Source organism: Ascaphus truei, chromosome 7, assembly GCF_040206685.1.
Source record: "Ascaphus truei isolate aAscTru1 chromosome 7, aAscTru1.hap1, whole genome shotgun sequence".
Lineage (NCBI taxonomy): Eukaryota > Metazoa > Chordata > Amphibia > Anura > Ascaphidae > Ascaphus > Ascaphus truei.
This window is the reverse complement of record NC_134489.1, coordinates 49513758-49529068: the sequence shown is the minus strand read 5'-3', so window position 1 is coordinate 49529068 and position 15311 is coordinate 49513758. Positions and strand designations below refer to the sequence as shown.

The following is a 15311-nucleotide window of genomic DNA, read 5'->3' as shown; positions in this document are numbered from 1 at the left end:
AAAAGAGAAATAGATGCTGGGAAAGAAACCTCAGGTTGTCAGAGAGAGGATTACAGGGGAAAATATATGGGGGATTAAATTAAGAGAATGGCATGTGTGAGAGACGAGGGAGAAAAAAAGACATGAGTGGAAAATAAGTTAAATATATGATGGAAGAACAGAGAGAATCATATGAGCAGTGTAAGAAGAGAGAGTTGGTGGAGGGGAGAGAAATTAGTGCTAGTTGGTGGAAAGAGACATTCTCGGAGGGAGGGAGAGAGAAACATTCTCGGAGGGAGGGAGAGAGAGACATGCTGGGGGGAGAGGAGAGATAAAGATTCTGTGTGGGAAGGAGAGAGAAAAGTTTTGTTGGGGGAAAGGAGAGAGACACGCTGTGGGGAGAGGAGAGATGACAAGGATGAGGGGGAGAGATGACGATGATGAGGGGGAGAGATGAGGTGGATGAGGGGGAGAGATGACGAGGATGAGGGGGAGAGATGATGAGGATGAGGGGGAGAGATGACCAGGATGAGGGGGAGAGATGACCAGGATTAGGGGGAGAGATGACCAGGATTAGGGAGAGAGATGACCAGGATTAGGGGGAGGGATGATGAGAGAAGAGGGGGAGGGATGATGAGAGAAGAGGGGGGGGGATGATGAGAGACGAGAGGGAGGGATGATGAGAGAAGAGGGGGAGGGATGATGAGAGAAGAGGCGGAGGGATGAAGAGAGAAGAGGGGGAGGGATGATGAGAGAAGAGGGGGAGGGATGATGAGAGAAGAGGGGGAGGGATGATGAGAAAGGAGGATAAGGGAGGGAGAAAAACAAATTGCAATCATAATATTAATTTGTCCCTGAAATTTTGTTTGCCTGGGGGCCCGCGCATGTCTAACAATGCCACTGACCTGTTCCCCTATGTCCAGCAGGGTACTACAGCCCCATATGTGTAAAAAAAAAAAAAAAACAATATATATATATATATATAAAAAAAAAAAAAATATATATATATATATATATATATATATATATATATATACACACAGTGGTCGACAAATCACCAAAAAATCTACTCGCCGAACAAAAAAATCTACTCGCCACCTAGTACCACACGTGTGCTGCTTGGGCCAATAGGAGCTCGCCACGATGTTAAATCCACTCGCCCGGGGCGTGCAAATGTATAGGTTTGTCGAACACTGTATATATATATATATATATATATATATATATATACACACACACACACACACACACACACACACACGGTACCACTTATTTTACATATAATAATAACGTTTACAGTTTACATGATTTTGGGAAAAACATACATAGGCAATCCCAGTGCCTTGCAATAATTCTTGGGTCATAGCCAAGGACCCTGATGACATTGACAGCAGGACCGGACTTAACCTTTATTTTAATCATCCTGCTGTCCATTTCATCATACGCCCCTCCTCCCGATTCTCCAAAAATGCTCCCTAACATGCTCCCCTCCTCAACAGCTTCTCCCCCATCCTCACCTGCTTCTCTTCATGCTTCACTCTTCACTTGCTTCTCCCCCACATGATCCCCCATTCCCACCTGCTTCTCCTTCACCTGCTCCCGTCCTAACCAGCTTCTTCTCCAAATGCTCCCTCCTGTTTTTCCCCACATGCTCGTGCTTCCTCATCTGCTTCTCCTCTACATGCTCCCACTTCCTCACCTGCTTCTCCCCTACATGCTCCTCTCTTCACTTGCTTTCTCCCACATGCTCGGCTCCTCACCTGCTTTTCCTCTTATGCTCCCCTCCTCACCTACTTATCCCACAACATGCTGCCCTCCTCACCTGTTTCTTCCCCACATGCTCCCCTCCTTACCTTCCTCACCTGCTTATCCCCAATGTCACCCTCCTCAACTGCTTATTCCCCAAATGCATACCTCACCAGCTTCTACCTAACATGGTAGCTTCCATACCTTTTTCTCTCCTATATACTCTTCTTCTCACCTGCTTCGCCCCTTGATGCCTCCTTCTCTGTCTCTACCTCCCCCCACTGTCTCTCACCTGTCCCCCTCGCTTACTCTATACACCCCCTTTTACTTCCCACTCTCTCTCAAACGCCTCCATCCCTTTTAACTCTCCCCCCCTTCCCTCCGCTTTTACTTTCAATCCCCTCCCTCTTCTTTCACCCCTCCTTCCTCTTTTACTCTAACCACCTCCCTCCCCCCCCCCATTCACCTCTCACACTCCCCTCCCTCCTTTTATTCTCTCTCCATCCCTTGTTTTACTCTCTCCCTGTCCCTCCTCCACCCTATTTTACGCCTGTCACGGTAGACCAGAACTTTTAACACATTAATACCAGGATCCTTTGATTGAGCAAAGCAAGAGATAAAATAAATTGTGATTTATTTACAGAATGAACACACACACACACATTAGTTTACAATTACATTCAAAATATACTTACTGGAATGGGGTAAAACAAAATATCTTGTTCCCAAAATGAAATGTTGCAAAACAAAGTATCTAGGAGCAATTTCCCAGGAGTGGGAGTTGGTCGCGAAGAGCCTGAAATAGCCCTCGGTCAGCAGCGCAACTTGCCACTGCTGTTTACTCTGCCAGAGCTGCTTCTTTCATTCTGTTCCCGTAGTACTGGATCTTGGAACCTTAGTTCTTACGAACTCTTGAAGCTTAGCTGAATCTTTGTTATGATGTTACAAATCTCTTACAGCATGATGAATCTTAGGTGAATCTGTTACAGCATGATGACTCTCTTCCTGATGGGCTGCACTGGTTCTTACAGGGTTAAATACCTATACATAACTAGTGCAGCCTCTCTCTCTCCATGGGAATATTTCCGCCCCATTATCACGGAGTTGCCAAAACTTTGCAAACCTGGCAGAGGGGGCTTCTCATTCTGCTCTGGGCACGTGCAAACGTTGCCCCTTTGCCGCTTAGCATATGAGACCCTGCCCCTCTTACCTGCTGTAGCTCAGTCTGGGCAGGTTGACATCTTGCCAGGATGGCTTATTGAAGTTCTCTTCCTCTACCAAGCAAGCTAACAACTGGTTTAACACTTCCATATCCTGGATAGCCTTTGAAGCTTAGAGGGCAGAGTAGCCAAACTGTCTCCCATGCAAATGGATTTTTCCCCCTTCTGAACATTACTGTAACTTAAAAACATATAACTCTCGCCACCTTATACCTGGTGGGAGATACACTGAACCCCAACCTGGGTCATGGGGTTTGTGGGAATATACCGGGATACCGTGAATGTGATTCATTCCCCTGCCCAGTCTTACTATTCTGGTCTGTGCTGAAGCAGGGAGATATGGCGGTTGTGATCTGCAAACTGCTTTCTAGGGAGGATTTTATCTGGTCGTCTGTGCTCCTCATGTCCTCAGAAATCTGGGGGGATTCCTGAGTACATGTCTTGGGGTAACCCGCAACACTGGCCCCCTTCTACCCAAACACACCCTGACAACATTTTACCATAAAAGCACCCCTGAAACTCATGCCCTGCACATCTCTGCTGGTTGGCACTCCTGAAACAGTTAAAATACACATACATCTTTATTACAAATGTAGTTACAGTACATGCCATGATTGTGTTGAAGAGCTGACAATCACAATTCCCCCATATGGCTCAGGGGCAACCAGCCGGACATAATACCTTTATTATTGGCCTGGATACCCCTTCATCATACAATGCTCACCCCCCTCTTTTACTCACACAAACTCTCCCTCCTTTTCTCCGCTCCATCTCTACACTTTTAATCCCACCTCCAGTTTTACTCACCCCCCAGCCCCCTTCAAAGACAGGACTGAGGTCACCGGCCCAGCCAGACAAGGGGCCCCGCCTCCCTGCCGGAAACCCTACAGTTTCCTTTCTGTTCAGGCAAGACGGTCCCTCCCCATTTCTGGGGCCACCTCATCTGTCCCTCCCTCCTCTCCTGCAGGACATAAGGGCCCCCTCCTTTGCTCTGCACTACCCATCTATCCCCCTCTTCCCCAGCCACTTTGGCTGGTCTCCGGGGCCTGCAGGGCCCTATGCACCGGCCATGCTGCTCAACCGGGTTCCAGGTAAGCCCACATGCCCCTGTCCGCAGGCCCCTTATGTGTGTGTGTGTTTGGGGAGGGGGGTTATATGTGTGTCTGTAGGGGGGATTATATTGTGTGTGTGTGTGTGTAGGGAGTCATATTGCGTGTGTGCGTGTAGGGGGGGCATATATCGTGTGTGTGTTTATGAGGGGGGCTTATATTGTGTGTGTTTTTTGGGGAGGGGGGCTTATTTTGGTGAACGTTGGTGCGGAGCTTCTCAGCCTAACTTGCGGGGTCAGACAGCCACCGGGCAGGTAACTGATAAGCTTGTTACTCCACAACCACGTTCCCTAGGTAGGGCCTGAGGAAGGAGGCAGAGTGTCTGCAAAACTGCCAGAAGATTGCTCCAGTTTCTAATATATAGTATGGAGAGAGTTGCACATTTAAACACTGAGTAATGATGTAGTGGCTGGAACAGGATATGGGACCAATGTGAGAGAAGCAGATGCAGTATTGAGTTTTTTCCATCAATGTTTTAGCAATGAATATTAAATGAATAAAAAAATCTTAGCAGAGGGACACAAGGGGAATATATACCTATGCCTCACATACAGTTCAATAAAGTCATTTTGTAACAGGAAAAAAGACAGACAAAAGCAAGATGCTGTACAGTTTTATGTAGTTCTGAAAAATTATTTTAAAAAAATAATATACATATACATATACACATATATATATATATATATATATATATATATATATATATATATATATATATATATACACACGATCACACACACACACACACACACACACCAAATCGTTCAGACAGAAGGGATACAAACCAAAGACAATTGCCAGAACTATTACATCTGCACTAAAATCCCCACGAGAACAACTGCTACAATTCAGACAGAGAGAACCTATTGTACCACACTCATACCACTTGTGGCCACATACAACCCTACCCTAGAGGAAATACATTAAAAGAAATCTTTCCCAACCCTCCCATTCTTGCGTTCCGGCAACAACCAAACCTCAAACAGAAATTAGTCAACAGAAAACTTCACAATGAACTTAAAGACACTGATAATGGCACAAAACCATGCAACAACACACGTTGCAAACTCTGCAAACCTATATGCCAAGATCCCACAGCCAGTCACAACAATAGAACACTCAATGTTAAAAGATTGTACAGCTGCACATCCAGAAACGTGGTATATATGATTCAGTGCAACAAATGTGACCAAGGATGCTACATTGGGGAAACCAGTCAAAACCTTCAAGGAAGAATGAATATGCACAGACACTCTATACTCCACCACGAAGAAGGAAGATACTGCTCTCCAATTTGACATCATTTCTCACAACCAGATCATTCCATAAATGATTTAAAAATCAAAATCCTCAATGGAATGTTCAAACACACCGAAGAACGGAAAACATTTGAGCTCAAAATGATAGGACTCTTTTACACCAAAACAAGTGGACTTAATGCCGACATGGGGTTTCGGACACACTATCATAATTTGTTGTAATGGTCCTCCCTGCCATTGTGCCATCCCACCATCCTCCCCTCCCCCCACCAACCCACTCCCTCCCAGCATCCCCTTCCCCCTCTGTGCTGCTGTGGATGTACAGCCCCCTCCCCCCACCCCAATCCCTAATTCTCACCTTCCTTATCTCAGTTTTAACACCCTTCCAGTGCCTGCAATTCTTTTTCTTCCATTTATTTCCCCCAATCCCTGTCTAAGTTGTAGAAACCTTTGTATATCAGTATTGCTGACCTGAAGAAGAGAGGAAAACTCTCGAAAGCTTGTCCTATGACATAAATTGTTAGTCCAAATAAAAATACTGATTTGTACTGATTAGGTGAAAATACCTAATACTGAAGAACTCATTTATTCTGCACTATCGCAACTGGACTAACACCGCTATTTCAGATATATATATATACATATACATACATACTGTACATACATATACACACACACACACACACTCAATATACTCAATACTTGACACTTTCTTGTAGTTCTATTACATAAGAAGTTCACTTATAAGCATTTATTTTCCTCAAACTAATGAGAAAATATCTGCATTTTATAAGCAACTTATTTTAACAGTATTTTACTAGTAAATTACAGTACCTTCAGTGTTCCAGGTTTTGTTGCCCTTAACATACAACACAGTACATTAACAATAAGATCAGATTTCATATATTGTTAACCGAACCAGGCTACATAATCCTAATATTCCAATGTTATTATGTCCTTATTATCTTTTCCTGCCTACTCCCTGCAGGCCACTGGTAGACCTCCAACTTTGCAGTAACAATACCGAGCTGGAGAAATGTTGCACGATTAAAGGCAGGCCTCCAACTTTGCAGCAAAGGAATGCACAGCGATGAAAATATTGCATGATTAAAGGCAGATGGTGATGTATGAGAGTAAGGGTAGAACTGAATAACACTACTAAGAGATGTTCATATTTTACATGGACATTGTGTCTAGTACTTAAAGTTGCATTGTAAATATAACATTACTAACAGATGGTTATATTGTTCTCTATTGTAGGTGTGTGTAGGTGTGTGTAGGTGTGTGTAGGTGTGTGTGTATATATATATATATATATATATATATATATATATATATATATAATACTGAGTTAAGTTATGGTGAGTAAAAAAAGTGACAAAAACCCTCCACAGCAAAGCAAATATGCAAATGTAAATACAACTGTATGCTCATCTGCATGTCTTAGGCAGGTCTGCAACCCCGCCTTTCCCCATTATCACCCAGCACACAGCACTTCCACTGCAGCAAGGGATTCTGGGAAATGACATGTAAATGAGCACACAGTGCCACTTTTTGCTTGAAAAACCATTTTTAACATGGTACACACACACACACACACACATATACCCAGTTGTGTGAAAAAGAAAGTACACCCTCTTTGAATTCTATGGTTTTACATATCAGGACATACAGTAATAACAATCATCTGCTCCTTAGCAGGTCTTAAAATTAGGTAAATACAACCTAAGATGAACAACAACACATGACATATTACACCGTGTCATGATTTATTTAACAAAAATAAAGCCAAGATTGAGAAGCTATGTGTGAAAAACTAAGTACACCCGTACTGCTTCCATAGGAATTAAGATGCTAAGTAGCAGACAGGTGCTGCTAATCAAAGGCCCTTGATTAATTGATCATCAGCAAGTGTGACCACCTCTATAAAAGCCGAAGTTTTAGCAGTTTGCTGGTCTGGAGCATTCAGGTGTGTGTTAACACAATGCCAAGGAGGAAAGACATCAGCAATGATCTTAGAGAAGCAATTGTTGTTGCCCATCAATCTGGGAAGGGTTATAAGGCCATTTCCAAACAATTTAAAAAGTTCATCATTCTACATTGAGAACAATTATTCAAAATTGGAAAACTTTCAAGACAGTTGCCAATCTTCCCAGGAGTGGACGTCCCAACAAATTCACCCCAAGGTCAGACCGTGCAATGCTCAGAGAAATTGCAAAAAAAAACAAGAGTTACATCTCAGACTCTACAGGCCTCAGTTGGCATGTTAAATGTTAAAGTTTGTGACAGTACAATTACAAAAAGACTGAACAAGTATGGTTTGTTTGGAAGGGTTGCTAGGAGAAAGCCTCTTCTCTCTAAAAAGAACATGGCAGCACAGCTTAGGTTTGCAAAGTTGCATCTGAACAAACCACAAAACTTCTGGAACAATGTCCATTGGACAGACAGGACCAAAGTGGAGATGTTTGGCCATAATGCACAGCGCCACGTTTGGCGAAAACCAAACACAGCACATCAACACAAACACCTCATACCAACTGTCAAGCATGGTGGTGGAGGGGTGAGGATTTGGGCTTGTTTTGCAGCCACAGGACCTGGGAACCTTGCAGTCATTGAGTCGACCATGAACTCCTCTGTATACCAAAGTATTCTAGTGTCAAATGTGAGGCCATCTGTCAGACAGCTAAAGCTTGGCTGAAATTGGGTCATGCAACAGGACAATGATCCCAAGCACACCAGCAAATTGTCAGGAATCGGCGTTCTCCGCGCTCCCCACACAGAGCACTCACTTCCCTCGGCGATTCCTCTGCTCAGCGCCGGGCATGCCCACGCCCTCCCGCGCGCACACCTGCAACATCCACTGGCTCGGTCCACACGCGTACACGCCTTACGGAGCACGCTCATTCTGCACACTCTTCTTCCCGTCCCCCGGACCTCAGGCTCCACCCCCGCAAGCCGCACGGTCCTACTCAGGTTACAAACAAGTCTCACCTGGCCTGTTATGCCTGCACCAATCTGCAGTGTCTCCCTGTAACTCTTCCTGTCCCGCCTCCGTTCCTAATTGGACCTTCCTGCTTCATCTAGCTCCTCTCTGCTCTCAGTCTTTGCTCGACATAGTCTCTGCATGGAAGTACTTCAGGATTCTCTTAGTGTTTTCACAGGTTCTCACACGGCTCGTACAACTACCCCCTCTGGCTCTCGATCTCGGCACTCCTTGGACAACGCTCACTCTGATACCCCTCGAACCCGGCTTGGACTACAACCTATCTCCGCTCTCCACTCCTTGACCTCGGCAAGGCATTCTTCACTCTATCTCTGCAACCGGTACCGGCAAGTATTGTCTACATTACTACACCTGGCCTGGCAACACTTTATACCACACTCCGGACACGCTCCCTTTGCTGCGGGTGCGTGTATTATCACTTCCCCCTTCAGCTCAGGGGACGGGTCTGGTCTGCGGGCAGCACCGGCGTAACACAAATCTACAACAGAATGGCTGAAAAAGAAAAGAATCAAGGTGTTGCAATGGCCCAGTCAAAGTCCAGACCTCAACCCAATTGAAATGCTGTGGCTGGACCTTAAGAGAGCTGTGCATAAACAAATGCCCACAAACCTCAATGAACTGAAGCAACGTTGTAAAGAAGAGTGGGCCAAAATTCCTCCACAACGATGTGAGAGACTGATAAAGTCATACAGAAAATGATTACTTCAAGTTATTGCTGCTAAATTTGGTTCTACAAGCAATTGAATCATAAGGTATACTTAGTTTTTCACACATGGCTTCTCCATCTTGGCTTTATTTTTGTTAAATAAATCCTGAAACGGTGTAATATGTCATGTGTTGTTGTTCATATGAGGTTGTATTTACCTAATTTTAAGACCTGCTAAGGAACAGATGATTGTTATTATGTCCTGATATGTAAAACCATAGAATTCAAAGAGGGTGTACTTTGTTTTTCACACCAGTGTGTGTGTGTGTGTGTGTGTGTGTGTGTGTGTGTGTGTGTGTGTGTGTGTGTGTGTGTGTGTGTGTGTGTGTGTGTGTGTGTGTGTGTGTGTGTGTGTATATATATATATGTGTATGTGTGTATGTATGTATGTATATATATATATATATATATATATATATATATATATATATATATATGTATGTATGTATGTATGTATGTATGTATGTATGTATGTATGTATGTATGTATATATATATATATATATATATATATATATATATATATATATATATATATATATATATATATATATATATATACACACATACCCAGATGCAGTGGTCGTTATTTGAACATTTCACACGTTGTATACCTCGGTCTATACCCATGTCATGGCGCATGATTTGTTCCACACCTTGACTTACCGCACGTTGACTCGTTTTTATCGAGTGCAGAAAATTGCATTTTAGTGTTCTGGTTTTTAAACACCTGCAAATTGATACAGTAGCACAGTAGCACAGTAGCACAGTACTGTACACATTACAATTCATTCATTTCTGCCACGGATACGTGAAGAATTGCACCCAAAGAAATCATAATCCATGAAATTCAAATAAATCAACCGCGGTAAACACAGGCGCGAATGCCGCGTGGAATACAGCAGAGCACACGAAAACGGCTCCGTTAAATAACCGAATAACACACACACACACTGGTCTACAATATACATATATACACACAGCATATATTAAATATTTACATTACTGTTATAGTGCTATGGTGTAGTACTTAAAAAAAAAATATATATAGTACCACTGTAAAATTACTAGAGTAAATTATGCTCATATTGTAGGCTGGCAAAGTGCTAGCATTTAATCAAAAAGACCTCATCACGACTCTTCTGGAAGAAAGGGCAGCATAAATCTTAGGAGTGCCACATCAAAAAAAGGAAAGCATCACAGTAGCAAGGATGAAAATCACAGTAGAAAGTAACAAAATAATCTGTATTTGAAAGTCAAGTGGCAGGATTGCTCCCTCTTCTAGCTTCTATTTTTAACTTTTCAAGGGGTATATCTTGTTAGTCACTGGAATTATTATTGATCTGAGTAAACCGGGTTAATGATGTGTGAGCCCGTAAGAAGTATATGCATGCATTAATCGCCATTTTGTATGCTACAGCAATATTGAGTGTGTAAACAGACCATTAAAAGCTAAAGGATGGCGGATAGAAAGATTGTGTATATGTTAATGCTTGGAAATTGATTTCTATTCTAATCTTCATATCTATAACCTTAGCATAAATGTCTGTTAACAGACAAAAATCTAATATTTCTGTTTTAGAAGACTGTCAATGCCCAAACAAAGTGTGTATACTACATGCCAATACCAGACAGAGCACAGCTAAAGTAGATTTATTTATTTAGATATTTATAAAATGTTTTACCACAAAGTAATATATTGAGCGTTACCTCTCATTTTCAAGTCTGTCCTAGATGTTAACACTACTGTAGGTGAATAACTAAGATAACAGTGCTGCTATTATATAACATACTGTACATGGCAGCAATGCAGTGCAAGATAAATTACCAGGATAGTACATTTATGTGATTTTGTTTCAGAGCTAATTCTTAGCTTATCAATATATACACAGCTTCAAAATATCTGATTTATAAGCACCAAGTACAATAAAATATAGTAAGTAGTGTTTATATATGACTAAATAGAACTGTGGTCTATCTCCCCTATTCAATACGATGGGAAGCTTTTAACAATGTGATAACTACAATTCACATAAATTTAATTGACAGCATTGTTAGCTTTGCATTAATGGCGTCCCATCATGTCAAAGCAATTGTGGAGCAGAACAAGGACGCAGAAGAATTTTCATTTTGTATTAATAGATTGTGGTGCTGTCCTCCATTTTTGCGCTAGTTTACTATAGTATCAGAAGGAAGAGTTAAACAACAAACAAATTATGGGAGACATTCTAAACTCAGATAAGGTGCATCAGACCTTGATCCCCCGTTAACCGCCATTCAGGTCAATGGCAGTTAACGCAGGCTTGATCCCCTTATCTGAGCTTAGTGAATCCCAGCCAAAGTTGCATTAAACCCTGGATCTGTATACAATATCTCTCCCTTTTTCTGTGTTAAAAACACTGCAAATTACTGTGCACCAAAGCACACTTTTTCTTTGACTTGATGCATAAGATCCTATTGAATATGTTGTGAAACTGTATTCTCTTTATTAGGAAGGCTTTAAGTCCCATTCACAGCATATTGAAAATGTTACATAGATTTCTATGAATTTATAACTAGTATAAAATAATCTCTGATCCTTTTCTATTGTCAACTTTGAAAGGCACGTACAGTACTATAAATAACAAATTTGCAATACAAACACAAAGGAACCTGCTGCAGCATAATTTACTCTTGGATCACACATGCATATTCAAAAAGTTTACATCCTTAGGGATATTCATAGCTAAAACATCCTCATTTTCCCTGAGAAACCTATGCATTCTTGACACCACTTGGTTGTCTTGCCAGATATTTCCCCAGTGCCAGTTTTGCCTTCAACTGCTCAGTTTGTAGAGATACAAATTGCTAAAAGAAAGACTTTGAAGGTAGATTCCCTTTTCATGCCTACATTAGTCAATTTGAAAAATGAGATACCCAAGCTCCTTACCTTGAACTGACAATCGCATGTCACACTGTCTCCAATTCTTAAACACTCTCCATCAAATTTACAGGTATTGGTGTCACAAAGAAAAAGATCGTTTTCTCTGTCATCAAAACCTCAAATGTAAAGAGAAGAACACTTTCAGTTTTTGAGACATACAGATGCAATAAACAGTGGCTTAGAAGAAAATATTTTATTGAAAAGCTGAATTCCTCCAAATGCTCTATTTTGTTACAGTCCTACACTAATCTCATTGTACAGGGTCTGATTGTATTGTTCATGTACTGTAATATGCACACAATATGCATTTTACTCATATACAAAGAATATATTTTGGTGCATAGTCTAAAATCAATCTTTGGAATCTGTCCAAGCCATGATGAAGCAAGGCCCCTTATAATAAAGATAAACAGGCAGTGTGTTTTCAGTGATGGTCTGTCTCATTCAAATGAAGATTGATCACCTCTAAAAGCTTAAACGTAAAAAAAAAAAAAAAAAAAAAATAAGGTGCCAGGTTATTCACAAGCTACCGAATGAACTAAAAAAAATCTATCTTTTTATTACAGCAGACAAACTAACAATTCTGGGGGGATATTTATACATCTCAGAGTTCAGCTAGTCTGCAACCTGACAATCAACTATTCAGAAAGATGCAATATTAAACAGAACATATACATTAGACTTCAGATCCATTAAGATTTAGTTGTATTGATTTATTTTTTACATTCCTCTGTTGCAACCATATCATCATATTAAAAATGAAAGGAGAGTCAGCAGGACAAAAGCTCGAAGTCTAACATATTTATGCTGTGGTTGCTGTGCCCTTTTTTTAGTGGAGGGAGGGATTATATGATATTTTATAAAGAAAATGAAAATATTAGACTGTACCCATACAGCCATGTGTCATATAGACAATAAAGTAGAAATACCAGTTGTTCTAGTTAATGGGATGCACTTTAAATATATGTTATGAAATCAATAGTCCATAAAAAAAATCCACTCTCGTCTTAAAAGGGTGTTTATATTTTAAAATAGACATCAGTGATTTTATTATTGAGAAAGACAGCAAGAGGATAATGCTTCTGTAGAGGACCTAAAAGCCTACCAAAAACATGATATCCTAATTATCTTATTAAATGGGTTTCAGCCACAAAGATGATTTACAAGTGGTGTAACTCCAGGGTTCATCCTTCCTTATTTAATTAGTATATTTCACAGCTTTGGCAGTCTACTCAACACCAGTGCTTACCTACTGCTGAAATCTAGATAATACTGTATAACCTAAAACTGGATGGATGCAACAAAGCTCTCTTTTGCATTTTATCCAGAATGTGCCGATTTTACCTTTGTGTCTGTTTAGTTTGACTTTGTTTTTACAAACATATGTATATATCACATTATAACTGAAGACAGAGAGAGAAAAAAACTCCAACACCCTAGAAACACGGTATCTTCATTGCCGTGGTTTGCTATATTTTGGGATTGAAAGCGAACACCTTCCACTTTGGCAAGGAATTAGCACTTCCTAGACAAGGCACAGTCTAATTTATGTCAAACTCCTAATGCATACAGTTATTACGCTTATTTCCAATCCCAAACTTTTTTTATAAATAGATTCTGTGAAGTACTGTAAATGCCTGATTGATGTTAATTATATATTGTCTCCACAATGTAAGTATCTAAGAGTAATACATGTGTTAGGGTAATGTCAAAGAGCATAGGTTATAAAACACACAATAAATAAGGGGCTGGGTTTTCAGGACAATTTATCTAAATAAATTAATGAACTACTGGTAAATTATGAATATACATTCAGTGTCAATAACAGAGACCAATACAAATTCTTATCAACACTTTGCTTATCAGACTAATAATTTGCTATAAAAAAATACAATTTTAGAAGGAAATAACCCTTATTATTTTTACTACTGCAAGTAGCTAATCAAAAATCACAGGGAAGATACAGTGTAATCTATTGTTTGAAGTGTTTCCATAATAGGGGACTAAATACCACAATTTTTTTTATTTTCAAAATTAAACTTGGACATATTTTTAGTAAATTGCCTTCGTTTTAGTAAGGATATCAGTGCCAGTTCCATGGCATTTCCTTATATTCCTATGCTCCAGGCATCAACAATGGCTAGCTCTTAGGGGCAGGAACTACAGATGTATACAGCTTTGCTATGTCTGTACATAGCATTATATAGATATATATATACATTACAAACAGACACACACATACTGTATACTGTATAAAGATACGGAGACATGCCAAATGGATAAAATTGTAACCCTTCCAAAAACAATGCATTGCTTGTCCTTCAAGCAGCAAATCAGTAATTTAGGTAAAAAGTGGCAGAGCTCAGGATCTCCTAGTAACACTCTGCTGTATAAATCAATGCACTTTTCCATCCATCAATATTCCCCAATATTTAAAAGAATAATAATGATCTACCCCCTATAATAATAATGATCTGCATTATTAACGTGACCCCTGCAAGCAGAGCGATAGATCATTGTTGTTTAAACGTGGATAGTGCTGATGTCTATTTTTCTTTTATTTATTGTCCCTTGCCAAGGATCAGGTCTCTTACCAGAACAATTCCAGCCAGTAGGGGTTTGGCAGTCACTTAAGGAGGTAGGAAAAGCTGCAAGTTTTACTGGCCGGGCTATGGTGAGTAAAAGAGACGGCAGGAGAAGCGAGCAAAGGCAATCACAGAGTGTCCAGCACGGTCTATGAGACTCAACAACCACCATGGTCTATGAAGACAGAGCCTGTAACTCCCAAAGGTAAATGAATAAGCAGGATGCCTGGCAGGGACTTAGCATCTCGGGGTCCCCAGCAATACCATCCCAATAACAGCTGCGTTAGCAATAACAATTCCAGACGGCTCGTTGACACGGAGGGAGAGTGATATCCGAGAGTGGAAAGCAGCAGCAGCTGCTGCAGCCATAAGAAGGTTGTGAAAAGGGAAGATGCTCCAGAGCTCACCCGGCTTGCCTTGGAACGCTGGCTGCTTCCTCCCACTGACTGCAGCGCCAGTCTCTCTCTCTCTCAGCTCAGGACCCGGTGAGGTCACGTGGAGGGTGGGGAGTGCTGGTTGGTGGAGAGTATGCGGAGCCTGTGCTGGGCGTTTGGAGTGGGAGGGGAGAAGAGTTAGTGATGGGTATGGAAGGAGTGGGCAAGGAGTCGTGAAATTCCTGGGGGTAGATGAGTTACAATGTACTGTCATAATTATAATGTAATGCAGCAAATAAGTTAGTGACAATATGCTCATCTAAGATTATAAAATATATATATATATATATTAAAATATATATATCAAATATTACTGTATGCTCATTTGCATGTCTTAGACAGGTCTG

The 15311-nt window shown here is 40.9% G+C and overlaps 1 protein-coding gene across 2 annotated transcripts in view; it reads right to left on the bottom strand.

Annotated features, from left to right (window-relative positions):
• TMEFF2 (transmembrane protein with EGF like and two follistatin like domains 2) overlaps positions 1–15011 on the bottom strand; it is a 525146-nt gene extending 510135 nt beyond the window's left edge. The window contains exons 1-2 of one of the 2 annotated variants that reach the window (XM_075608340.1): positions 14540–15011; positions 11952–12061 (exon numbers count right to left, since the gene is read on the bottom strand). In XM_075608340.1, coding sequence (XP_075464455.1) covers positions 11952–12061; positions 14540–14702 — 273 coding nt within the window. In that variant the 5' untranslated portion in view covers positions 14703–15011. The remainder of the gene's footprint in view (positions 1–11951; positions 12062–14539) is intronic. The other variant, XM_075608339.1, reaches the window with a different exon arrangement.
• Between the last annotated feature and the right edge of the window lie 300 nt (positions 15012–15311).